This window comes from Malaclemys terrapin, chromosome 18 (assembly GCF_027887155.1).
Source record: "Malaclemys terrapin pileata isolate rMalTer1 chromosome 18, rMalTer1.hap1, whole genome shotgun sequence".
Classification (NCBI taxonomy): Eukaryota; Metazoa; Chordata; order Testudines; family Emydidae; genus Malaclemys; species Malaclemys terrapin.
The window spans coordinates 576815-598687 of NC_071522.1; the positions used below are offsets into that span (position 1 = coordinate 576815).

Below are 21873 nucleotides of genomic sequence, written 5' to 3' on the forward strand. Positions count from 1 at the left end.
ATCACCGAGCCCTCCTCTCCCCTGACTCATGCTACATGACTGCCTGTTTTCTTTTTTCCCCTCTGGCGTTACTCCCCTGCTCAAGAGCCCAAGGCCCAGTGATAGCTCTGAACTTCTCTTGTGATGGTGGGCGAGTTTTAGTCCCACTAGTAACTGTTCTAGTCTAGGAAGCAGTTCCTAGGTTCTTCTTTTTCACTGCAACAGCAAGCCCTAGCAGGGGCAGGTAGGATGATTCTGTTTCCAGTTGTTGTGAATCTATGAAAACTTGCATGATCTCTAACCTGAGTAGCAGTTTCCTAAATTGTATCCTATTTATACAGTTCCCCTTACCCTTTGATCCCGCTCACAGCTGGAAATAGGCCATTTCTCCATCCCACATACCTCTGTAAGTGGTAGATCTTGTGTGTGTACTGACCACGTTCTCCATCTCTCTCGTAGGGTTCATTCATCAGAACCTCCACTCCTTCACCTCCACCAGTTTCATTTTTACTGGCTTCTGCCACAGAATACAGCTGTCCCACTTGATACTGAAGGAGTTAAAGACACATTATTGCAATAGTCATAATTTAGATGGTGTCAACATAATTAAACTGCAAGAAGCTGGGGACAAAAATAAATGAGATTTGTGTCCCACTCCTAACATACAACCATGTCAGGTATCAACCAAAATATAAGCATTTGGAGAATAGGTACCACTTTTATATCCATTTCCATCTAAGCATAGTTTCACTTATGACTTCCCTTAGGAACTTAACAGATAGCTCTCAAGTGTACCAGAAGGAGAATGCATACAACAGTGATGTTATCCTCCAACCTCTGCCTCAAACTCTAAGAAACCCAATATGTGGAGAAATTTACAGAGGAAATCAGAAGTGGGAGACGAATGGGTGTTTGGCTGCCATTTAGAAAATGTCAGGAAGACAACAGCTCTGCAGTAGTCAAACCCACTCATTTCTATTCACTGTGTATAAAACCAGATAAGATATGTCTGCTGTTCAGGTGACATGTATAACACACACTCCACTAGTTCCCAACATGCTCTGACATGTATACAGCACTTTGTTGTGAAGGATCCCAAAGCATCCTAGAAAGGAATTTTCATTATGTGTTTACCAATTAAAGACAGCCATCTCTGGGTGGCTTCACTATTGCAGTCACTATATCTCTGGCATTCCTGACACCCATCTCACTCCTCCCAATGTATCCAAACCTCTGCTGTAAAAACCTTCTCTCCTGCCAGCATCATAGCCATTTTCAGAACACCCTTAAAATCCCTTCACTGAATCTCTATTTGCCTCCTGAACCCAAGCTCCCTGCTCTCACCTTCCAGGTCCTCCACAACCTAGCTCTTCCCTTCCTCTGCTCAGTTTACTCCCACCCACATTTTCTCCTTCAGCCCACTTAAGTCCTTTCCCAAAACTCACTTCAAAGAAAGTCTCACTCATGTTTAAAAGTTGTAATTGAACAAGTTTTAGCTTCCCAAATGACCATATGATTCATATTGCCCTTGTTCTCTTCCCCACCACTCGTACCATCATCTTTTGGCTAGAGGGTTATAGTTCAAAATGGTTGAATTTGTCCCAATTACATGGGCCTATTCCTTATTGCACCCGCCCATTCCTTATTACACCTTCTATAGGCAGGCTCTTTCTGCACAACACCCTCCTCCTGGCCTTTGGCATTACACTATCATGTAGGACACAGAGCCTTAAAGATCCAGTAACATTCCTGCCCAGATCTTTGAGCCTCTTGCAGACACTCAAAATTTGATAGCCTTAGCCCTCTTTTTCCATCAGTACTGGCAACTAAATTCAACACTACTTTACACTGCACAGCTTTTCATATAAAGTGTCTCCCAAATGCTTTAAAAAGAATAGCAAAAGGAAATTCAGAAGGATAGGGAAATAGAACAGAAGTTAAATACGATGGAGTCATAAGAGGGAGGACATTCTGGGTGACAGAAGCCATAAAGGGATAGGCTCTCTCACCATCAGTGGCATGACTATATACAGGAATGGAGAAGGGGGAATGATCAGACTTGTCAAGAGAGAGATGTGATCAGGTGAAGCAAATCCATGAAGGATTTTCCAAACTTGATCCTGAAGTGGATCTGGGAGCCAGTGGAGAGGTCTGAGGATTAGGAAATTAGAGTATTAGTCTGAAAGGGGATGTTTAAGACGTGGATGGAAAGTGACAGTTCAGAGAGGTGAAAGTATCAGAAGCAAAGGAGTGGTTGACCAAGGCAGTAAATGTAGAGAGCCTATTTGAAAGAGAACAAAAATGTAGTCAGCAAAATGCTAGGTAAACCAAAAAACATCATCATCATAGCTGATGTGTGCATTAAAAAAAAAAAAAATCTAAATGCAGTGAAACAGAGGAATCCACCCTGCCCACTCTTCCCTCACCTAGACAGAGGGCACTGTGTAGCAAGTAAGGAAAAATTAAATTCTGAAGAAAAAAGGAATAGGGATTAGTCATCGCTCTATATGCCTAAACTAAGGCCTAGTCTACTTGCACCCTGAGTGAGCACTGTAGTTAGGTCAACTTAACCCCTGGTGTAGACACAGCTATGTCAATGGAAGGTATCTTCTATTGACTTAGCTACTGCCTTTCAGAGGTAAATTAACTACATGGAGGGGGAAAAAATCCCTTCCGTCAATGCAAGAAGTGTCTACACCATGGCGTTGCAGCGCCAGAGCTGTGCTGCTGTGGGTATACATACCCTCAGACAAAATAAGCAGGGTGCTGATCAAAAAGCCAACAAAACCAAACTAGTAGTGAGAGTGTAGCACTCACTTCTAGGTCCAGCAACAGCTGTTTGAAAAGAAGTATTTCCATACCTGCTAAGTTCTGACATAAATGCAGCATCTGACATAAATGCAGCCCGTATGCATTGCAGGCTTTTTCCATCGAGTATTAACAAAACAAGAACAAATTTTTAGGAAGTAACAGCAAAGATCTGTTCCTAATAAGAGAAAGCTGATGGTGTGCCAACGGTACGTCTAGGTCTCCTTCCCTTGGGTAGCTGGGGACAAGTCAGAGAGCACACCAGAGTGGATCTGCTCAGGTTCAGGCTCACTTCCCAATCGCTTTCAGCAGCACATTTAGCAGAATCATTGACTTTTTAGAAGGCCTCTGCATAGAAATGTCCCAGAATAAAAACATTTATTTCTGTAATGATTTCTCTCCCCACTCAGTGAAATGGAAAGTTCAGTCAGAGCACTGCTGCATATGCACAAGATGTTGCACTAAGTTGTGCGAACACTTTACTTCTGAAGAAATTTTGGGCAGCTTCCTCACTGCCACCATCAAACTTAGTCTCATCGCATATCAAAATGCGCCATCTCCTTACTTTTCACACACTGCATTCCTTGTGGTTTCCTATGGCTGCCCCATAAAAGCAGTCCTCTCCGACAGAGAACTCAGTGGAGTTATGAAACAGGAGTTTATTTCAGAGAAGAAGAATATTGTATTTCCTTTGCAAGAGAAAGTGTCATCAACTCAGTGACCCCAGCACTAGAAAGAGGAGGAGACAGAATGGCTTTGTCAACTCTGCAGTGGGTCTCCGGGAGGTACAAACTAAGCCCTTTTAGTAACAGTCTCTCACTCATTCCACCTTAGGTATACAAATCAAAGGTCAGGCCCTAAGAGGATCAGCCCACTGGTCTGGCATCTTCACCCTTTAGTCTACCCTGATAGTCCTGATCCTTTAATCCCATTCATACAAGGGTAGGAGTTCCATATACATTTGTCTGTTAAATAAGAGCAGATCCTCTGCTGGGGAATGTTAATAGAAAGACAGGCGGTGTCCTCCAAAAAATCTGAATCCTAGAACTGCTGGGAAGATTAGACACGACACACAAACTTGCTTTTGGAACTCCTGAGAGCTCGCTCTTGACTTCCACAGCCAACCCACAGCAGGGTCTGTATTGTAAGGCCTCTCACACAGAGATCAGAGTCCACTGTATTAGCAGAATTTCATGGACGAGGTCGGAATTCAACACAGCAGCCCCTTTGGGGAAAAAAAGCTGTTCCCTAGAAGCAGCTTAGAACTCAATACAGAAATAAAAGAATCCTTTGTGTTTGGCAAGCTCCTTCCCATGTGAGAGGAACAAGGAGGCGGTAGAGAACTTGTACACACACTGCTCTAATCCATAACAACGCTTTCAAAGCAGCAGCTGGTCAGACACCCACACACAGCTGGCCAAGTCCGTGCACCCAATATTGCAAATCTCAGAAATGGAAAGAGCTCAAACAGCTAGACAGATGCTAGTTCGAGGTGCCCAAACCAAAGGGAAGGATTCATAGAAAGATGTTATAGGATAGCTTTTCCGCTCCCTGACAATGAAATATTGTTCCTACGATCCAGATTTTTTTTCCAGTCTACATTCAGCAGGCTCATGGTCCAATAGATCCACAATCTGGAAGCTTTTCCTGATATTCAGCCTAAATTCTCGCACTTTATTCATACTTATAGTCCTTGAATCATCCTAAATTCTTCACCACAATTGGGACTTCTATCTCTTCAGTATTCGTAGATTGTCACATTCTCACCTTAGTGTTCACCTGGCCAAGTTATTTGGTATTCGGCTGTTATTCTTTCCTCAGAAGCTACAATTCCTCTGGCCTCCCTGATCATTTGTTGTTTTCTCTCAACTCCCTCCAGTTTGTCAAGATCTTCCTAATAATGAGGTGCCCAGAGGAACACAATATCCCAAGTGTATCACATCAGAACCATATAGACAGAAACTCTCTCTCTTCCCTAGTCCAGGCCACAACGCCTCAACATCACATCAGCTTTTTTACTGCCATATCACATTAACTGCTTCTTGAGGGCCAGGGCCAGTGTAACTGGGTGGCCAGCTGCCAGGTGTTCCAGGATAGATTTCCATCTATTAAACTGAAGTTGGAATTAAGTTCTCATCTCATTAGTCCATTTGTGCTTCAAATCTGCCATAATCACAAAACCCATAAACAGTATCATGTGTGTACAGTGAGAGCTTTGTGCATAAGAGTGAATCTACAATAGCAATAAAGGTGTAGTAGTTAATATACCCTACTTCCTGCAGCCTGAAAACTGAACCCTAAGAGCATCAAACAGCACACCCAGCGTCCTCTCCCCAAGGATTGGGAGTGGGTAGTCCACCGACCTCGTCAGGCATGAAACACAGTATGCATTCCTTCACCTGGGATTTTGAGAGGCATGGTAATCATGTTCACTCTTCTGTGGCTTTGAACATCATCAAGTTCTTGTAAGCAACAAGCACAACATGGGTACAGATCCCCATGCCTAATCAGATGGGCTAGATTACAGGAAACAGTTCCTGCCAATTGTGTCAGAATGCCACCACTCATTGTAAAAGGGGGGATAGGATAGTGGAGGTCTATCCCAAACCAACATTTAACTGGGCAATCCAAAGACTCACCAACTTGATATCGTCTGAGACTTCCTAGCAGTTACACCCTATTCTCCTTTAGGGCAGCAAGGAGCCAATGGGGAGAGCACCCCTTCTGCTCTTCACATTACAAGCTTCTAAACAGATTTATAACTGAACTCTTCGGAATTCTGGATTCCTTCACTCCAAATCAACAAGTTCACTCAAGAGTTGACTGCAGGGCATCCTCAGGCTCAGAGGACAACCTTCTCAGACACAGAGTGCCCAAAAGATACAAGTCCTTACATTGCCTGGGGCCTCTACTTTCTACACATACACAGCCTACATTTCTAAACATTCATAGCATTGAATAAATCAGCAAGGGGAAGAATAAAACACCAACAGATTCACTTTACCCTGATGAAGCTGAATCCCAGTATCAGAGAACTTAGAGAAGCAGGAGCCTGTTAGGTTCCATCCAGTCCAGTCTCCTGGGGGGCAAGGGTCAGAGAGCATGTTCTAGTGCTTTGGCCCATCTACTTTGGGATGATCTGGCTCCTCCCAGACAATTCCAGGGCTGGAGTCACCTCACTGTCAGGAAGGGTTTCCTCACATTCATTCAGACTACATTTTCCTTTCATTGATTAAATTCCTTTGCTCCCAGTTATAGCCCCTTAGATGCTCCTAAATGACTCCCCTTCCATCTGGATATTTACATGTTTTGGATACCTGCAGAATCATGTCTCCTGCCATCATTGCTGATTCAAGATATATTGCATAATTAATTCTTTTCATCTTCCCTATAACTCATTCTCTCTGCCCCTGACCACCTCTGTTGCTTTTCTGAGTGCTCTTCAGTTTGGGAATAAGATGCCAAATGTTGAGGCAACATTCTAGGGGCAGTCACATGCCAACTGCCTTTCACAGAGGCAGGATTTCAAAGACTTCAACAGCTTTACCTTGCACAGATGTCACCCAGGAAGAGAACAATAGAGGACGATTCTGTTCACCATTTATTAGTTTAGACAGACTTTTTTTTTCTTTTGTAAACTGCTTGAAATATTTTCGCCTGCTGTGATCAGCTCTCAACTGCAGGACCAGAAAACACTGTGCACGCAAAGCATCACCCCATTTGACCACATGGCCAAAATGTGCATATCGGGGGGGGGGGGGGGGAGAGGGAGGGAGAAGAGAAATGTGTGCCCTCTTGGGCTGGTCTTTAGGGAGAAGAGACTAACATGATGCTGCTTTAGCCTGGAGCGGGGAGAAAAAAAAAAGCTACTAGAGGGCAACAATTCTGTTCTTTTACTACCAGCCATATTTAAAAGGAATGTGCTACGTTCAGCCCCAGAATGTTATGGTCAAGATCAGAGAGGAGCACAAGAGCACCAAAAAGGTTGGATTTATTATAGTAGTGACCAAATGGATGGGGCTGCTGCAGTGAGTCAGTTCTTCATTGGGTATTCAAGCAAAACTCAAGAGCATGTGCCTCTCCAAACCTGTAGCCGTTTCATTCAGAGAAAGGAAACCTACAAAGAGCATGGTGCTCACAGCTCTCTCACCAAAAGGCATTAGAAAGTAAAGTAAACCCTGGACCTTGACATTTCAAATGAAAGGTTTCTAGTGAGGCAGCAACAGAGAAATGTATCCTGAGAGGGGCCCAGGCCTGGTGAAGCATCTGCTACTGACACGCTTCGAGGCTGGAGTCATTTTCGCTCCAACTCCTTGGCCACTTTGTGAATGTGACGGTAGGTCTCTGGAAAAGCATTTATTCCCTGGCAGAGTTTCTCTATAGAGAAGTGGTGTTGAGAGCACAAGGAGGGAGGGAAGTTAAAAGAGTGGTGCAGTGTCAGAAGATAGAAGTCCAGGGAGCAGAACCAGTTAGCTCTCCACAGCTGTCTAATGGCCAGTGAAGAAATAATCAGATCAGCATATCCATTATAAACACCTATTCTCAGAATTCCATCTCCTACACCCGTTAAAACTTAATATAAACAAAGCCAAAAAGTGGAATGTAATTTTTACAAGATCTGGAAAAGACCCGCTCAGCTGCAAGTTCTATGAAGTGTAGATAGAGTGAACACTGTGAGTTGGATTAAATGAGAGGGGGACTTCTTCAAATTTTCGCTGCTATTAGTCTATAACATGGATGCAGTGCTTTAGGAATGTTAGGGGTTTGTTTTTTTTAATGTAACCTAGCTATTTTGTTTAGAAATATGGTTTACGTCCAAAGGGAGTTCCCCATGCAGACTTGCAGTCTTCCAAGAAAAAGCAAAGTACATGTTTTGCCCAGGAAATATATTTGAAAATAATTAGATAAGAATTTTCAAAACCAAGAAGGCTTGCTTTCTTTATTCACCCTTAATTCATTTAACCCCCTTGAGTTCCATGATGCCTAGATACTACAAGTTCATAGCAATAATTATTTGTTTAAAATGCAAGTTATTACTTCCCAATGAGGAATGTCTTCTCTAGGTCCATTAGACTATTATTGTTTTTGGGGTAGAGACAGTCTAACTGCGTGAGCACAATATCAGGACTAAACATTAACATACTATTCGTAGTTAGACATGTATCACTCACATACCTTGTGCATTTCATCATGCACCCAGCTCCCAATCTACATTGGGAGCATAACAAGTTTGACAATGGATGTCTCAGTGGGTCACTTTAGCTAGTGCTGACAGTGATTTAACTGCTAGAACAGACAGGACAAAACTGCATTCAGCACTGTTCCAGTAATCATGTTCTTGGAGAAGGGATTTGTCTCAACTACAAGTAAGTATCAGAGGGGTAGCAGTCTTAGTCTGAATCTGTAAAAAGCAACAGAGGGTCCTGTGGCACCTTTAAGGCTAACAGAAGTATTGGGAGCATAAGCTTTCGTGGGTAAGAACCTCACTTCTTCAGATGCAAGTAATGGAAATTTCCAGAGGCAGGTATAAATCAGTATGGAGATAACGAGGTTAGTTCAATCAGGGAGGGTGAGGTGCTCTGCTAGCAGTTGAGGTGTGAACACCAAGGGAGGAGAAACTGCTTCTGTAGTTGGATAGCCATTCACAGTCTTTGTTTAATCCTGATCTGATGGTGTCAAATTTGCAAATGAACTGGAGCTCAGCAGTTTCTCTTTGGAGTCTGGTCCTGAAGGTTTTTTTGCTGTAAGATGGCTATCTTTACATCTGCTATTGTGTGGCCAGGGAGGTTGAAGTGTTCTCCTACAGGTTTTTGTATATTGCCATTCCTGATATCTGACTTATGTCCATTTATCCTCTTGCGTAGTGACTGTCCAGTTTGGCCAATGTACATAGCAGAGGGGCATTGCTGGCACACGATGGCATATATAACATTGGTGGACGTGCAGGTGAATGAGCCGGTGATGTTGTAGCTGTTCTGGTTACGTCCTGTGATGGTGTTGCTGGTGTAGATATGTGGGCAGAGTTGGCATCGAGGTTTGTTGCATGGGTTGGTTCCCGAGTTAGAGTTGTTATGGTGCGGTGTGTGGTTGCTGGTGAGAATATGCTTAAGATTGGCGGGTTGTCTGTGGGCGAGGACTGGCCTGCCTCCCAAGGTCTGTGAAAGTGAGGGATCATTGTCCAGGATGGGCTGTAGATCACTGATGATGCATTGGAGAGGTTTAAGCTGAGGACTGTAGGTGATGGCCAGTGGAGTTCTGTTGGTTTCTTTTTTGGGCCTGTCTTGTAGCAGGAGGCTTCTGGGTACACGTCTGGCTCGGTTGATTTGTTTCTCTATTTCCTTGTGTGGGTATCATAGTTTTGAGAATGCTTGGTGAAGATCTTGTAGGTGTTGATCTCTGTCTGAGGGGTTGGAGCAGATGCGGTTGTACCTCAGCGCTTGGCTGTAGACGATGGATCGTGTGGCGTGTCCGGGGTGGAAGCTGGAGGCACGAAGGTAGGCGTAGCGGTCGGTGGGTTTTCGGTATAGGGTGGTGTTAACGTGGCCATCGCTTATTTGTACTGTGGTGTCTAGGAAGTGGACCTCCCGTATAGATTGGTCCAGGCTGAGGTTAATGGTGGGGTGGAAGCTGTTGAAATCATGGTGGAATTCTTCCAGGGTCTCCTTCCCATGGGTCCAGATGATGAAGAGGTCATCAATGTAGCGTAGGTAGAGAAGGAGCGTGAGTGGACGAGAGCTGAGAAAGCGTTGTTCCAGGTCAGCCATAAAAATGTTGGCATATTGTGGGGCCATGCGGGTGCCCATAGCGGTGCCACTGGTCTGGAGGTATATATTGTCACCAAATTTGAAATAATTGTGCGTGAGGATAAAGTCACAGAGCTCAGCAACAAGCTGTGCTGTGTCATCATCAGGGACACTGTTCCTGACAGCTTGTATTCCATGACCCTCTGTTGCTAACTACAATTAAGCCATTTTCAACATTACTGTGGGGCTGTGAGGGCAGGCGAAGGGAATGAAAAACAGAAGGACCCACTCAGACAATCATTGTCAGCCAAGGGCCATTTTTCACACTGTGAATAGAGCCATAATACTATGCTGCTGTATACCTGAGAGCCAGTTCACGGGTTCAGCATTTACCTTAGCGACAATAACTCATGAGCGGCCACTCAGTGCTTGTCTACTAACATGATGTTAAATGCCGATACCCTGTCTAAACTAGGATTGAAGATGTAGGAGCACATATTTATGTTAACATCACACCTAAAATCCTAAACTAGACAAGGCCTGAGGCTTTGTCTACCTGGGCAAAAAGGTGTGTTTTTCAGTTAAGGGTACGTCTACATTTAAAATGCTACAGACGCACAGCTGCGCCACTGTGGCACTTCAATGTAGACTCTCACTACAGCAATGAGAGGGGATCTCTCATTGCTGTAGTTAATCCACCTTCCTAAAAATCTTCTTTTGACCTAGCACTGTCTACACTGGAGGTTAGGTGATATAGCTACATCTCTCAAGGGGGTGGATTTTTCCTAAATTAACTCAATTGATTTAGATTAACATGACTGAAAATCCTTTTAACACCTACACAAACAGTTTAATACTTCATTTGAACTCAGCAAGTTGTAGTCTAGGGTCTTGGTCTACACTACAAAGTTAGGTCGATGTAAGGTAGCTTACATCGACCTAACTGTAAGCATCTACACTAAAATGTAGCTCCCACTGATGTAACTCACCCACTTAAGTGAGAGGCGTAGCACTTAAATCGATGTAGTTAGGTCGATTTAGGATGCATTGCTTACGTTGACTGTTGCTGCCTTTCAGAAGCCGTCCCACAATGCCGCATACTGGCAGTTAAATCAGTGCAAGCGCTCCTGGTGAGGATGCACGCTGCCAACACGCGGCCGACACAAAGAGCATAGTGTGGATGTGTAAAACCATTTCAATTACTGTGGCGGCTGTATATCGATGTAACTTAGGTCAACTTAATTTTGTAATGTAGATTTGCCCTAGGTGGAAGATTAAGGGCTTGTCTACACAGGAAAGTTATACTGGTATAAACTATGGTGTGAATTTAAACTGATATACACTATTATTTCAGACTAACTTAACCAAACTTTTTTTGGGGTTACCTTAAACCCCTTCCAAAGTGACATAAGCTAAACCAGCAAGCAAGCAAGCTACTGTTATTCCAGAATAAAAATGTCAGCCCAGGGAGTTATACCAGTATAACCCCCCTATTAGTTTAAATTCACCCATGAGCTTAAGTAGCTTTAACTGGAAAACTTTTCCCATGTAGACATGCCCTTAATCTGAAATGTGTTACACTGTCTACAAAGATGTTGAGTGTGTTTTCAATCAAATTAAACTAACTTGACTGAACATTTCTTGTACTGTGAGGTTTAAAAATCACAATAGTTGGTCATGGTTAACCATATGGTAGACAACAGGATTGACCATAACAAACTGACAATTTTAAACAACAGTCCTCACCTGCACTGAATGTTTAACATTATTAGGTAAAATGTTTTAACACAATTACATTTTGTACTGTAGACAAACCCAGATTAAAAGGAACCTCAGAGATTTATTAAAGTTTCCTCACCTTAAAAGAAAAATGATTATATTAAACAAAGAAGGAAGTTGTGCTTTGGAACAATCTGGCAAATCCAAGTTTATCATTAACTTCTCTAGGAGTTGTAATTCATGGATCTGAAAGCACTTTACAGGAGGAGGGACAATATCATTAGCCTCATTTTAGAGAAGATGGGAAAACCCAGATACAGATAAGTTAAATGATTTGCCTAAAATCACAAACTGAGTCAGCAGAAGAGCTGGATACACAAATCTGACTCCCAGTCCTCAATCTTAATCATTGGATCATATAGTTTCATGATAATCCTGAAGGTGGATGCATGTCTTTCTTGCATTTCCTGACTTCTGTCGGCTGGTCAATCATAAGCTTAAACATTTGTTTAAACAAAACAAAGTCCTGAAAAGGAAGCGGCAGGAAAAGGACTTACCTCCTCCACAGACACAGGCAGAATGACACGACTGCAAGAGAACACAAAACAGGAAATGAACTGCAGCCCTTGTAACTTGCACCACTTAGAACACACAAATGTTTCACACTGCAGGCATAGCAACACTTGTTCCTGGCTGCCTCCAGAACTTTGCTAGCTTGGGTTTATCTGCGTGATATACCAGTTTCCTTCTAACCTAACACAGTGTCTTTCCCAGTGCTTGCTGCCTTCCATTGGTTAGGTAACTCAAAAAATGGCCTAATACCAAATCCATAAATGTAAGTGAAATAGCCTAATAGCGATCTTTGTATAAACATAAGGGCTATCTTCTCAGAGAACTTTATAAATCACATATATCACTTCACCCACCACTGAATTCCAGAAGCTGTTTAACAGTGTACAGTTAAACACTAGACAATAGTTTGCCAAGAAGTAAATAAAGGTCCTAGATATAGCAGACTATATTGGGGAGAGGTATTTAGAGAGAGAGTGTAATTAACTAAATACATTCCAGCCCCTTATCTTTGCAAGACATTTCACAGACTTTCTAATAAAGCAGCAAGGATCCTGGTTTCGTCTCATCCAGTAGACAGCTACTCCGGTACAGCAAACCATGTGCCACTGCTAGAGCATTGTTTCAATGCTGAAGGAAGAGTGACCATTATGATCACAAACACCACTTCCTGTTGTACCCTCTGGTTTCCTTGGAGGTCTTCTATGGAAAAACTGATCAGGCTCAACTCTAATTGGGTTGTAAGATCTGGTAAATATGGTAATAAAAGCGTAATAAGTGAACAAGCCTCACTGAGAGAGCTGGCTTCCCAATTCCTCCCCAATAATCCCTCTCTTCATGGGTCATAAGCAAGTATCACAATAACAAACAAATAAAATAATCAGAATAAGCTCTTATAACACTTTTCATCAGTAGATCTCAAAGAGCTTTACAAAACAAGGTCAGCCAGTGTCTTCATCCTCATTTTACAGATGGGAAAACTGAGGCAAGGTGAGATTAAAGAGACTTGCCCAAGGTCACCCAGCACTCTGGTGGCACAGTTAAGACTAGAACCCAGGTTTTTGAGCCCCAGTCCAGTGCTCTATCCACTAGATTTCACAGCCTCCTTATTAGTTCTTTTGTTCCCTCTATACTAATAAATATTCAACTCAACATTTGCCAGCTCCCCAACGGTGTTCAGGTTGGTGGGAATAACACTTAAGGGATCTAGAGCAAAGAATAGAATAACCTGCAAAAAGCATGAAGAGACCAGTAATCAAGGGAAATCTGAAGGGGGTCTGACGTTTTCTGCTGTGGTCACAATTTCCACAGAACTGCTGACTACACCTGGAATTCCCTCCCTTGCCCACCCACTCTTTATTCTAATTCCTCCTTCCAGGATGCCCACCAATACCAGCTCGCTTCAGTAAAAGCACAGTCACCTACACATTAGGTGCTTAAAGAGAAAGGGGCTGTGCTCCAAATTCAGACCATCCTCTGGGTCTCCCAATGCACTCTCTCGCTAGCCTGAGTGCTCTTTCTATTCAGATTGTAAGAGCTTTTGGGTAGTGACTAATATAAAGGTAACTCTGCATTCAGTAAAGAATAAAACAGAAATGACAGCTGACCAGAAGCACGGACCAGTTAGGGTCACAGAAGTATTTTCCAGAATATAATAGAGCACCAAATTAAGGAGTTAAATACAAATAGGGATATGGTCAAAAATAGAAACTACAGATATCTATATAGCAATGAAAGAAACTTCAAAACAAAGATAGATGAACTAGAATTGCCTGGTAATGGAATAGGAGCGTGACATAATAAGCATTACTGAAATATGATGAGATGACCACACACAAAAAAACCCACCACCCTTAATTATGACCTGGGACAATAATACCTGAGTATAAACTATACAGGAAGCCAGAATAGGTCAAAAGGTGGAAGAATAGCTTTATACCTAAAATATTCCAAAGAATCCAGTAATCTGAGTGGAGAAGACCTGTACAGTAAAAAACGTAATGTATAAAAATCAAAAGTCATAAATATACTAGCAAGGTAATACCACCAGCCTCCGGATCAGGAAAAGCATATTGAGTGCACAATGTTGAAGGACACCAAAGAGGCGACTAAATCCAATAAAGTAGGAATAGTGTATGATTCCAGCTACCCATATAAAGAAGCAATTTCTTATTACTTTAAAAGTTTGCTTCTTGGAACATAACAGACTATCCTTGACTAAGTCTTAAGTTGCATGCAGGAGTTAATTCAAGTTGTAACCACAGTTTGGTCACTAAGTAATTATATACTGTGGTCACTATTAAGTGTAACATCCTTGGGGGAGGCATTGTACCAAAAATTAGCACAGTGACAAAACTCAAAAGGGGTTTCTAAAAAGTGATGATAGTAGTCAAAAAGATCCAAAAGGTCAAAACAAACTAAGCTAAAATTCTTAGATTGATCAACCATAACAGTCAAAGAGCATACATTCCCCCCCTTCTAAAAAAGGAATCATGAACGAAAAAACCCACCATGCCATGATTGAATAGCAAGGTTCAAGAGGTTTTTCAAGCCAAATGTGTATTCTTTAATAAACAGAAATCCAACCTCAGTGAAACCAACCACACTATGGCAGGTAAAAGTAGAAAGGAAATTTGAAGTGGTACGAGTAAATTTTAAGAGCTAATAGCCAAAGACATAAGAAAGACCAAAAAGAAATTATTTTATAGCTATAGCAGAAAGCTTGTGAGAGTCTATGGATCTGCTGTTTTGTCAGGGAGAAAAGGGAACAATTAAGGAGAAGAAGACATTGTAGAGAAGTAAAGTGATTTCCTGGCATTACTCCTCACCACAAAGGATGCTGAGGAGCTATCTGTTCCAAACTACTCTTTTCAGGTAATAGAGAAGTGCTGTCAAAGACTGAGGTATCAAAAAAAAAAAAAAAAAAAACTACAGAAACAAAATGATCAATTAAAGCACAAGGCACTAGACCCAGATGGGACATACCCAAGAAGTCAGGAAAATGTTAAGAATTAAATGACTGAATATTTTTATTAGCAGTGCAATCTCTTTAAAATCAGTTATTACATCAGAGGAGTGGAGGGAACCAAATGTTGTACTTATCTTTAAAATACCTACTGGGATAATGGTGGGATGATCAAACAGATGAGCTTTACTTCAGTACAAGGTAAATTGACTGAAATAATTAAGCAGAATTATGAAACATATAGATGCACATAAATAGGGATAAGCCAGTGCAGCTTCTGTAAGAGGAAAACTTGTCTTTCAAACCAACTAAAATTCTGTGAGCATGTCAACAAAATAGTGTCTAAAGAAAAACTGATTATCCGGCCTTCCAAAAACTTGGATAAAGCCCCTTATGAGATCTATTAAGGAAATTAGCATGAGGCATGAGGTAAAGTACTATGATAAATTAGAAACTGGCTAAGTGATAAAAAACAAAGTAGCATAAGTGGTCAGTTTTAAACATTGCAAAGAGCTGACACCAGAGTATCCCGACATTCCTTAACAAGACAAGTGTTACACATATTTATTATCCAGATATGGGGGGGAAGTGGTGAGGAGGCAAAAATTTGCAGTGTCACGAATTAAGCTTAGTCAAGTCTAAAAACGACTGCAAAGACCATGAAAGGAATTTAAAGATAACTGAATAGGCAGGACAGTGACAGATTGAATATAGTGTTGAAAATGTGAAGTAATGTATATTGAAAGGAAAAATTTGAACAATTCAGTCACATTACTAGCTTCTAAGTTACTTGTAATTACTCAGGGAAGAGATACGAGCATTACAGTGGATCATCAACATGTAGCAGCAGTCAAAAGAGTACTCAAAATTTTAGGATGTATAAGGATTGGGACTGAAAAATGCTATGTTTGGTCCCAGTCACCCTATCTCAAAAAGGATGTCACAAAAACAGGTGGTACCGATGGGTAACAAAAGCTAGAGGGGCCAGGGAAAGTTCCACATGATGAGAGATTGAAAAGATTGTTTGTCTGGTTTATAGAGCAAACAAATAAGAACAGGTATGATTGGGGTATACAAAACAATTAATGGACTGAAGAAGGTAACTGGGTGCTCCATCTCCCCCTCTAATGATACAAAAAGAAGGGCCATTCAATTAAACTGAAAAGCAGGATTTAAAAAAAAAAAAAAAAAGACAGCAAATTATAAGTACTCTACTGAATTCATTACCACAAGAAAGAAGCCAAGACCTTAGCAGGATTCTAAAACAGATTAGTTATTTACATGGATAATGGCCCAGATCCTCAAAGATATTTAAGCACCTAACTCCCATTGACTTCTGAGGATCTGGGCTAATGAGAATATCTACATTTACAAGATTGAAAAGAGAAGGCTTGTAAACCCTCATACTTCCGGTATAAGCCAACCTTTCATAGTAGGTAAAAAAGAAACTGTCCCTATAAGCAGTTTATTATTTGAGTCCAGTACATGGATTCTTTTTCTTACACTTCCGCTGAAGCGTCTGGTTGCAACCACTGTCAGAGATGGGATAGAGGACAAGATGGTACACTGGCCTGACCATAAGGCTTCCTTTGTGTCTTGGACAGAACAGAGTTCACTGTTTAATAGAGCTACCCAAATAGCAATGACAGTCATCTGTACTGTGGGAAATCACAACTCAGTTCAGGAACATTCAACCATCTCTAATTAAGAAAAGCTAAAGATGGTGCACAGAGGTTACCATTGAGGGAAAACTTGCACCATCAGGAGAAACATACTAGAAACAATTAGCTTGACATATTCAAGACCAAGGGGGAAAAAAAACAATTCAAAGTTTCCAGAGTTAATCCAAAAAGTATTGGAACGGTAGAAGCTCTCCTGATGACCGAGAAATGGTCAAATCAGAGTCACTGTAGGGAGAGGAGTCCTTGTGACACCTTGCAGACTAAGGTGCCACAAGGACTCCTCGTTGTTTTTGCTAATACAGACTAACACGGCTACCACTCCGAAACCTGTAGGGAGAGGGGCTCTCTCAACAGCCCAATGCTGGATCGCTCATTCTGCTGCTTATATTACAGCTACAGAACCTGTCTATTGTCTTCAACAGTCTCATGAATTTAAACTTCTCTCAGCGCTACAGCATACCTCTCAAAGGGACCTAGAGTGTTATAGACTCAAATATCCATACAGCAAGAAAACAAAATCTGTACTGATTTAGTGACCTTCACCTTACCCCGCTCCCGAGAGCTGCAGCACTCGTGCGGTGATAGTGAACTGTCCCCAGAGTCTCTCTCTCACACACACACACACACACACACGCGGACACGTCTGAAGGTGTATTACATCACTGGGGCTCCCTGAAGCTTCCCTGCCGGTGTCATGAGCGCAGCAAAGCGCGGAGCAGCGTCCACAGGCATTTCCCCCTCAGAGCCCCGTTTCGCCTCCATCCTCAGGGCCCTGCTCTGAGGCCACCACTCGCTGCGGGCGCCACCGCTGCCTTAGCGGGCGAGGAAAGGCCAAGGCAACGGGAAAGAAACGGAGCCTCCCGCCTGGGCTGCCGGAGCGACCCGCGAGTCAGCGAGCGCCGGCAGAGAGCCCTGGCCCTGGCCCTGGCCCCTGGCCGCGGCAGGGACCCCGACGCGCTGCCGGGCCAGCCAGGAGGGACGCACCAAGCCGGGGTCGCAGAGCGCAGCGCCCCTCCCCCTGCCCCGCGCTAGCCGCGCTGGCCGACCCCTGCCCCGGCCCCGGCCCCACCACTAACCGGCACCTGGACTCGCGGACATGGGGGCAGGACCTGACGCGGCCCCGCAGCCTCCCCGGCTTCACGGGCGGGGGTCTGACGCCGGCTCCGCGGGCAGAAACTCCCCTTCCTCCCGTCCCGGCCTCCCTCCAGCCCGCGCCGCGCCGCGCCGCGCAGCGCCCGCCCGCCCGGCTCCGCGGCCCGCACTCACTACTCCTTGATTAGCACCATGGCGGCCCCGCCGCCGCAGCGTCTCCCGCCCGCTCCGGCCCGCGCTGAAGGTGACAGGCGCCTCCCGGCAGCTCCACTGCGAACCGCACCGCGCGGGGGGAGCGGAGCGTTTCTGCGGCAACCACTGCGTCACGGCGGCACGCAAACGTGCTGCCCTCATCATCGCGTGGAGGCGCGATCCTCCGCAGTGCCCCGCCCACTCACAGCCCACCTTAAAGGGCCAGTCGCGCGTAGTGTCTAACGCGCATGTGCGCAGGGCGGCGCCTGGGTAGGCGGGAAAGACGGCTCACAGTCGAGGGCCGCCTGGGCTCGGAGCGCGGGAGGCGAAGCTCGAGCGCTAGCCGCACCCCAGGGTGTCGCTTTGCCCTGACAGGCCCTTGGCCAAGGCCACGTGCTCATGGCCTGGCGTCGCTCAGCGGCTACCGACAGAGATGGAAGCCGGAGTCTGAGGTCAGGCTCAACTCTAGCTTAACCAGGGACCGGCTGTTCCCCTCAGGGCCAGGGCTGGCCCCGCCCAACTTCCCTGGGGCGAGGTGGCTGTGCTGGGACATGTGCCAAGGCACTCCCTAGTAGCCTGGGTAGCCCAGTTTTCGGCTCCTCCCAGGGGGCAGCCCTATTGACAAGTATGGCCCTTCCCTCTCCTGCCTGTCCCACCCAGCTCAGCTGGCGCACAGCCTGCTTCCTGCCTCCCTGGTCATTAAGTAGTGTAAAAACCGCAATTAGGATAACTTTGGAAAGAGTAACTTGCTTCTGTATGTAATCTTTTAGTATCATGTTAGCTGCAGTATCTGTAACCCCAAGCATTCAACCAAAAACAGGCCCAAGAAATCTTCACGCTTGGGGGGAGGGTAAGTCAAACTCTGGGTATTATTTGCCTTCTGGGTTTTGAGCTTTAAAGTTACACTTGGGGCAGGGCCAGCGCAACCCATTAGGTGGCCGCCTAGGGCACTACAATTTGGGGGACGGCAACTGCAGCGGTATTTCGGCAGCGGGACCTTCTGCCGCCTCTGGGGGGGGGCGGCAGAAAAGCTGGCGGCGCTCCTGACTTGGGGTCATGTTTTTCCAGCCTGTCTCCACAACCAAGAAGGCTAGAAACTTTTTTTATTTAAATTAATGCTGAGATACTCACATTTCCAATAGCTAGTGAGTTAAGAAAATCTGCAAATATCCTAAGAGTTGTCAACACTGTAATAGTCACTGTGAAAACTCCACGTTAAGCAACCACGTACCAACTGCCAGATCCACAAAGGGAGTTAGGTGCCTAACTGCCACTTTAGGCACCTGAGGCCAAAAATTTGCTCCTACAAACCATCCACTCGTCTTGCCCAACCCTATAGGTGCCTAAGTTTTCACCAGAAAAGTCCCCTCAGTGCCTAGGGTCCAATGTGGTAGGTGAGGTCAGAGCATAGCTAACTTGCACAAAATACAGAGGAAGTGGTGGTAGTGCTCCCTTTATACCCAGTAGTCTAGTGCAGCGTTTTTCAAAGTAAGGCATTGGGTCACTCTGGTCAGCATTGCTGACCAGGACGTTAAAAAGTCCCGTCGGTGGTGCTGCCCAGCTAAGACAGGCTAGTGCCTACCTGTTTTCATACTGTGCTGCTCCCCGGAAGCAGCCAGCACTGGTTACGGCTTCTAGGCAGGGAGGCCATGGGGCTCTGTGTGCTGCCCCCACCCTGAGCACTGGCTCCGCACTCCCATTGGCCAGTTTCTGGCCAATGGGAACTGGAGGGGGCGGTGCCTCTGGGCAAGAGTCGTGCGCCTCTGCCTAGGAGCCGGACCTGCTGGCCACTTCTGGGGTGCAGTGCGGTCTGCGGTGCTAGGATAGGCAGGAAACCTACCTCTGAACCCCAGCTGTGCCGCTGACCAGATTCGCTGGAGGTAAGTCCGCGCCCCAACCCTATGCTCCAATCCCCTGCCCCACCCCAGAGCCTGTACCCCTAGCCCAGAGCCCTGACCCCCTCTTGCACCCCTACCCCAGCCCTGAGCCCCCCAAAACCCAGAACCCCTTCCTGCACACCAAACCCCTCATCTCTGGCCCCACCCTAGAGCCTGCCCCCCCCAGCCCAGAGCCCTGCCCCCCTCCTGCACCCCAACCCACTGACCCAGCCCAGAGCCCCCTCCTACACCCTGAACCCCTCATTCCTGGCCCCAGCCTGTAGCCCTGACCCCCTGCATCCCAACCCTCTGCCCCAATCCTGAGCCCCTCCCACACCCCAAACCCCTCATCCCCAGCTCTGTTGAGTCACAGGCAGCAACAATTTTCTTCAACTGGGTCCCCAGAAAAAAAATTTGAAAACCACTGGCCTAGTGGTTAGTATTCATGTGAGAGAGACAGGTTCAGATCTTTACTTTGCCTGATTTGGCACAGAGACTGGAATCTGGGTCTCCCATCTGAATCTACTAACCACTTGGCTGTAGAGTCATTCTTACTCACTCTGGCCCCATGACTCTCTAAATGTTTATACAAAATGAAACCACTTCAACAGGAACGAGTCTCACTATAAAATGCCCTATGTGCCTGTAGTTAAGGCACTCACGGGAGTTGGGAAACCTGGGTTCATGTCCTGTTCCAAATCATAAAGGGTAAGGATTTGAACTTGGGTCTTCCACCTTTAGGCGTGCTTTATTGAATGCAAGGGGGTGAGCACCACTTCCTTGTCTCTCTCGCACACTTTAATTTTTGTTTGTTTTTTGTTTGCAAGAAGGGGGTAACTTGGCTTAGATGTGGAACTCCACAAGAGGATTCACAGCTATGAATCCTGAGCAGAGATGGATACCTCTCTCTGTCCCAGACTTAGGCACTTAAGTCCTTTTGAAGCATTTCCTATTGATTATCTTAAACAGCTGCCTGCTCAGCTTGCTGGCTTCTGTGAATCCCAGTCTTGGGTGTCTTTAACTTTCCCTCTGCATTACATGGGGAGCCTGGGTGCCTAACTCAGGGCTGTGAGTTCCATTGGGTGTAGCAGGGCACCTACATCTAAGTATTGCAATGCTAAGCCTAAATCCGCTTTGTGGATCTAGCCCCACTCATGCACAGTTCTTTGAGCTCAGCCTTCTCTCACTGCAAGTCCATAAAAATCCTTTTATCAGGAATACTTTCTGTGTTTGTGAAAATCTTCAGTTTAATGGAAGTAATGCAGTAGAGTGTCTTTGCAACACTGTTTAGAGTACAAAGTATCCTGAGCATTATTCATAATGCAGGAGCTAACTACGGCAACTTGGCATAAAAATCCGGAGTATAAATCATAATAATGTATATACAAATAGAACTTTGTAGTCTGTCGGTACCCATTTGCTTCCTCACAATAAGATAAATCTTTGTGGGAAGACAAGAACTGCCATATTGGATCAGACCAATAGTTCATCTATTACAGTATCCTGTCTTCAGCAGCAGCCAGTACTAGCTGTTCAGAGGAAGGGGCAAAAAACCCCTCTCAGAATAATCTCCCCCCATACACCTTGTCTCCTAATATCTGAAACATGAGGTTAAATATAGTTTCCAAAATTTATTAACATTAAGTATTATAACTCTGGATAGTGTTTGTTATCCATATAACTTCTGAGAGGAAGAATTCAATCAAAAAAATATGAAAGATAATTGGGAATCATTTAAGAACACCTTACTAGATGCCCAAGAAGGCCATACTGTTTAAAAAAACTGAATTGAATTGAGGATTTGAAAGCAGATTACATATAACAAATGGAAAAAAGGCGAAGCTGATAGAAATGAATATAAATCAGATGTTAGGAATTGTAGGAAATTGATAAAGGAAGCAAAAGGATGCAAGAAAACAAATCTATGACCAGCAGTTAAGGACAATAAGGAGGGTTGTTTTAAATATATTGGAAACAAAAAGAATCCTGACAATGTTATTGGGGGTCCATTACTAGCTGGGAATGTAGAATTATCAATAATAATGCAGAAAAGGCAGAAGTTTTCAATAAATATTTGTTCTGTATTTGAAGAAAAAACATGATATAGTCTCATCATATGGTGATAACACACTTTCCATTTCTCTAGTACCTCTGAAAGATGTTAAACAGCAACTACTAAAGTACTGGCTATTTTAAAAATGTCTAACATGTAAGTTGCATTCAGGAGTTTTAAAAGAGCTGCCTGG

At 44.4% G+C, this 21873-nt stretch overlaps 1 protein-coding gene across 1 annotated transcript in view; it reads right to left on the reverse strand.

Annotated features, from left to right (window-relative positions):
• The window catches only part of PITPNA (phosphatidylinositol transfer protein alpha), a 45187-nt gene extending 27272 nt beyond the window's left edge, over window positions 1-17915 (reverse strand). The window contains exons 1-2 of the mRNA XM_054008046.1: window positions 17733-17915; window positions 382-527 (exon numbers count right to left, since the gene is read on the reverse strand). Coding sequence (XP_053864021.1) covers window positions 382-527; window positions 17733-17915 — 329 coding nt within the window. The remainder of the gene's footprint in view (window positions 1-381; window positions 528-17732) is intronic.
• Between the last annotated feature and the right edge of the window lie 3958 nt (window positions 17916-21873).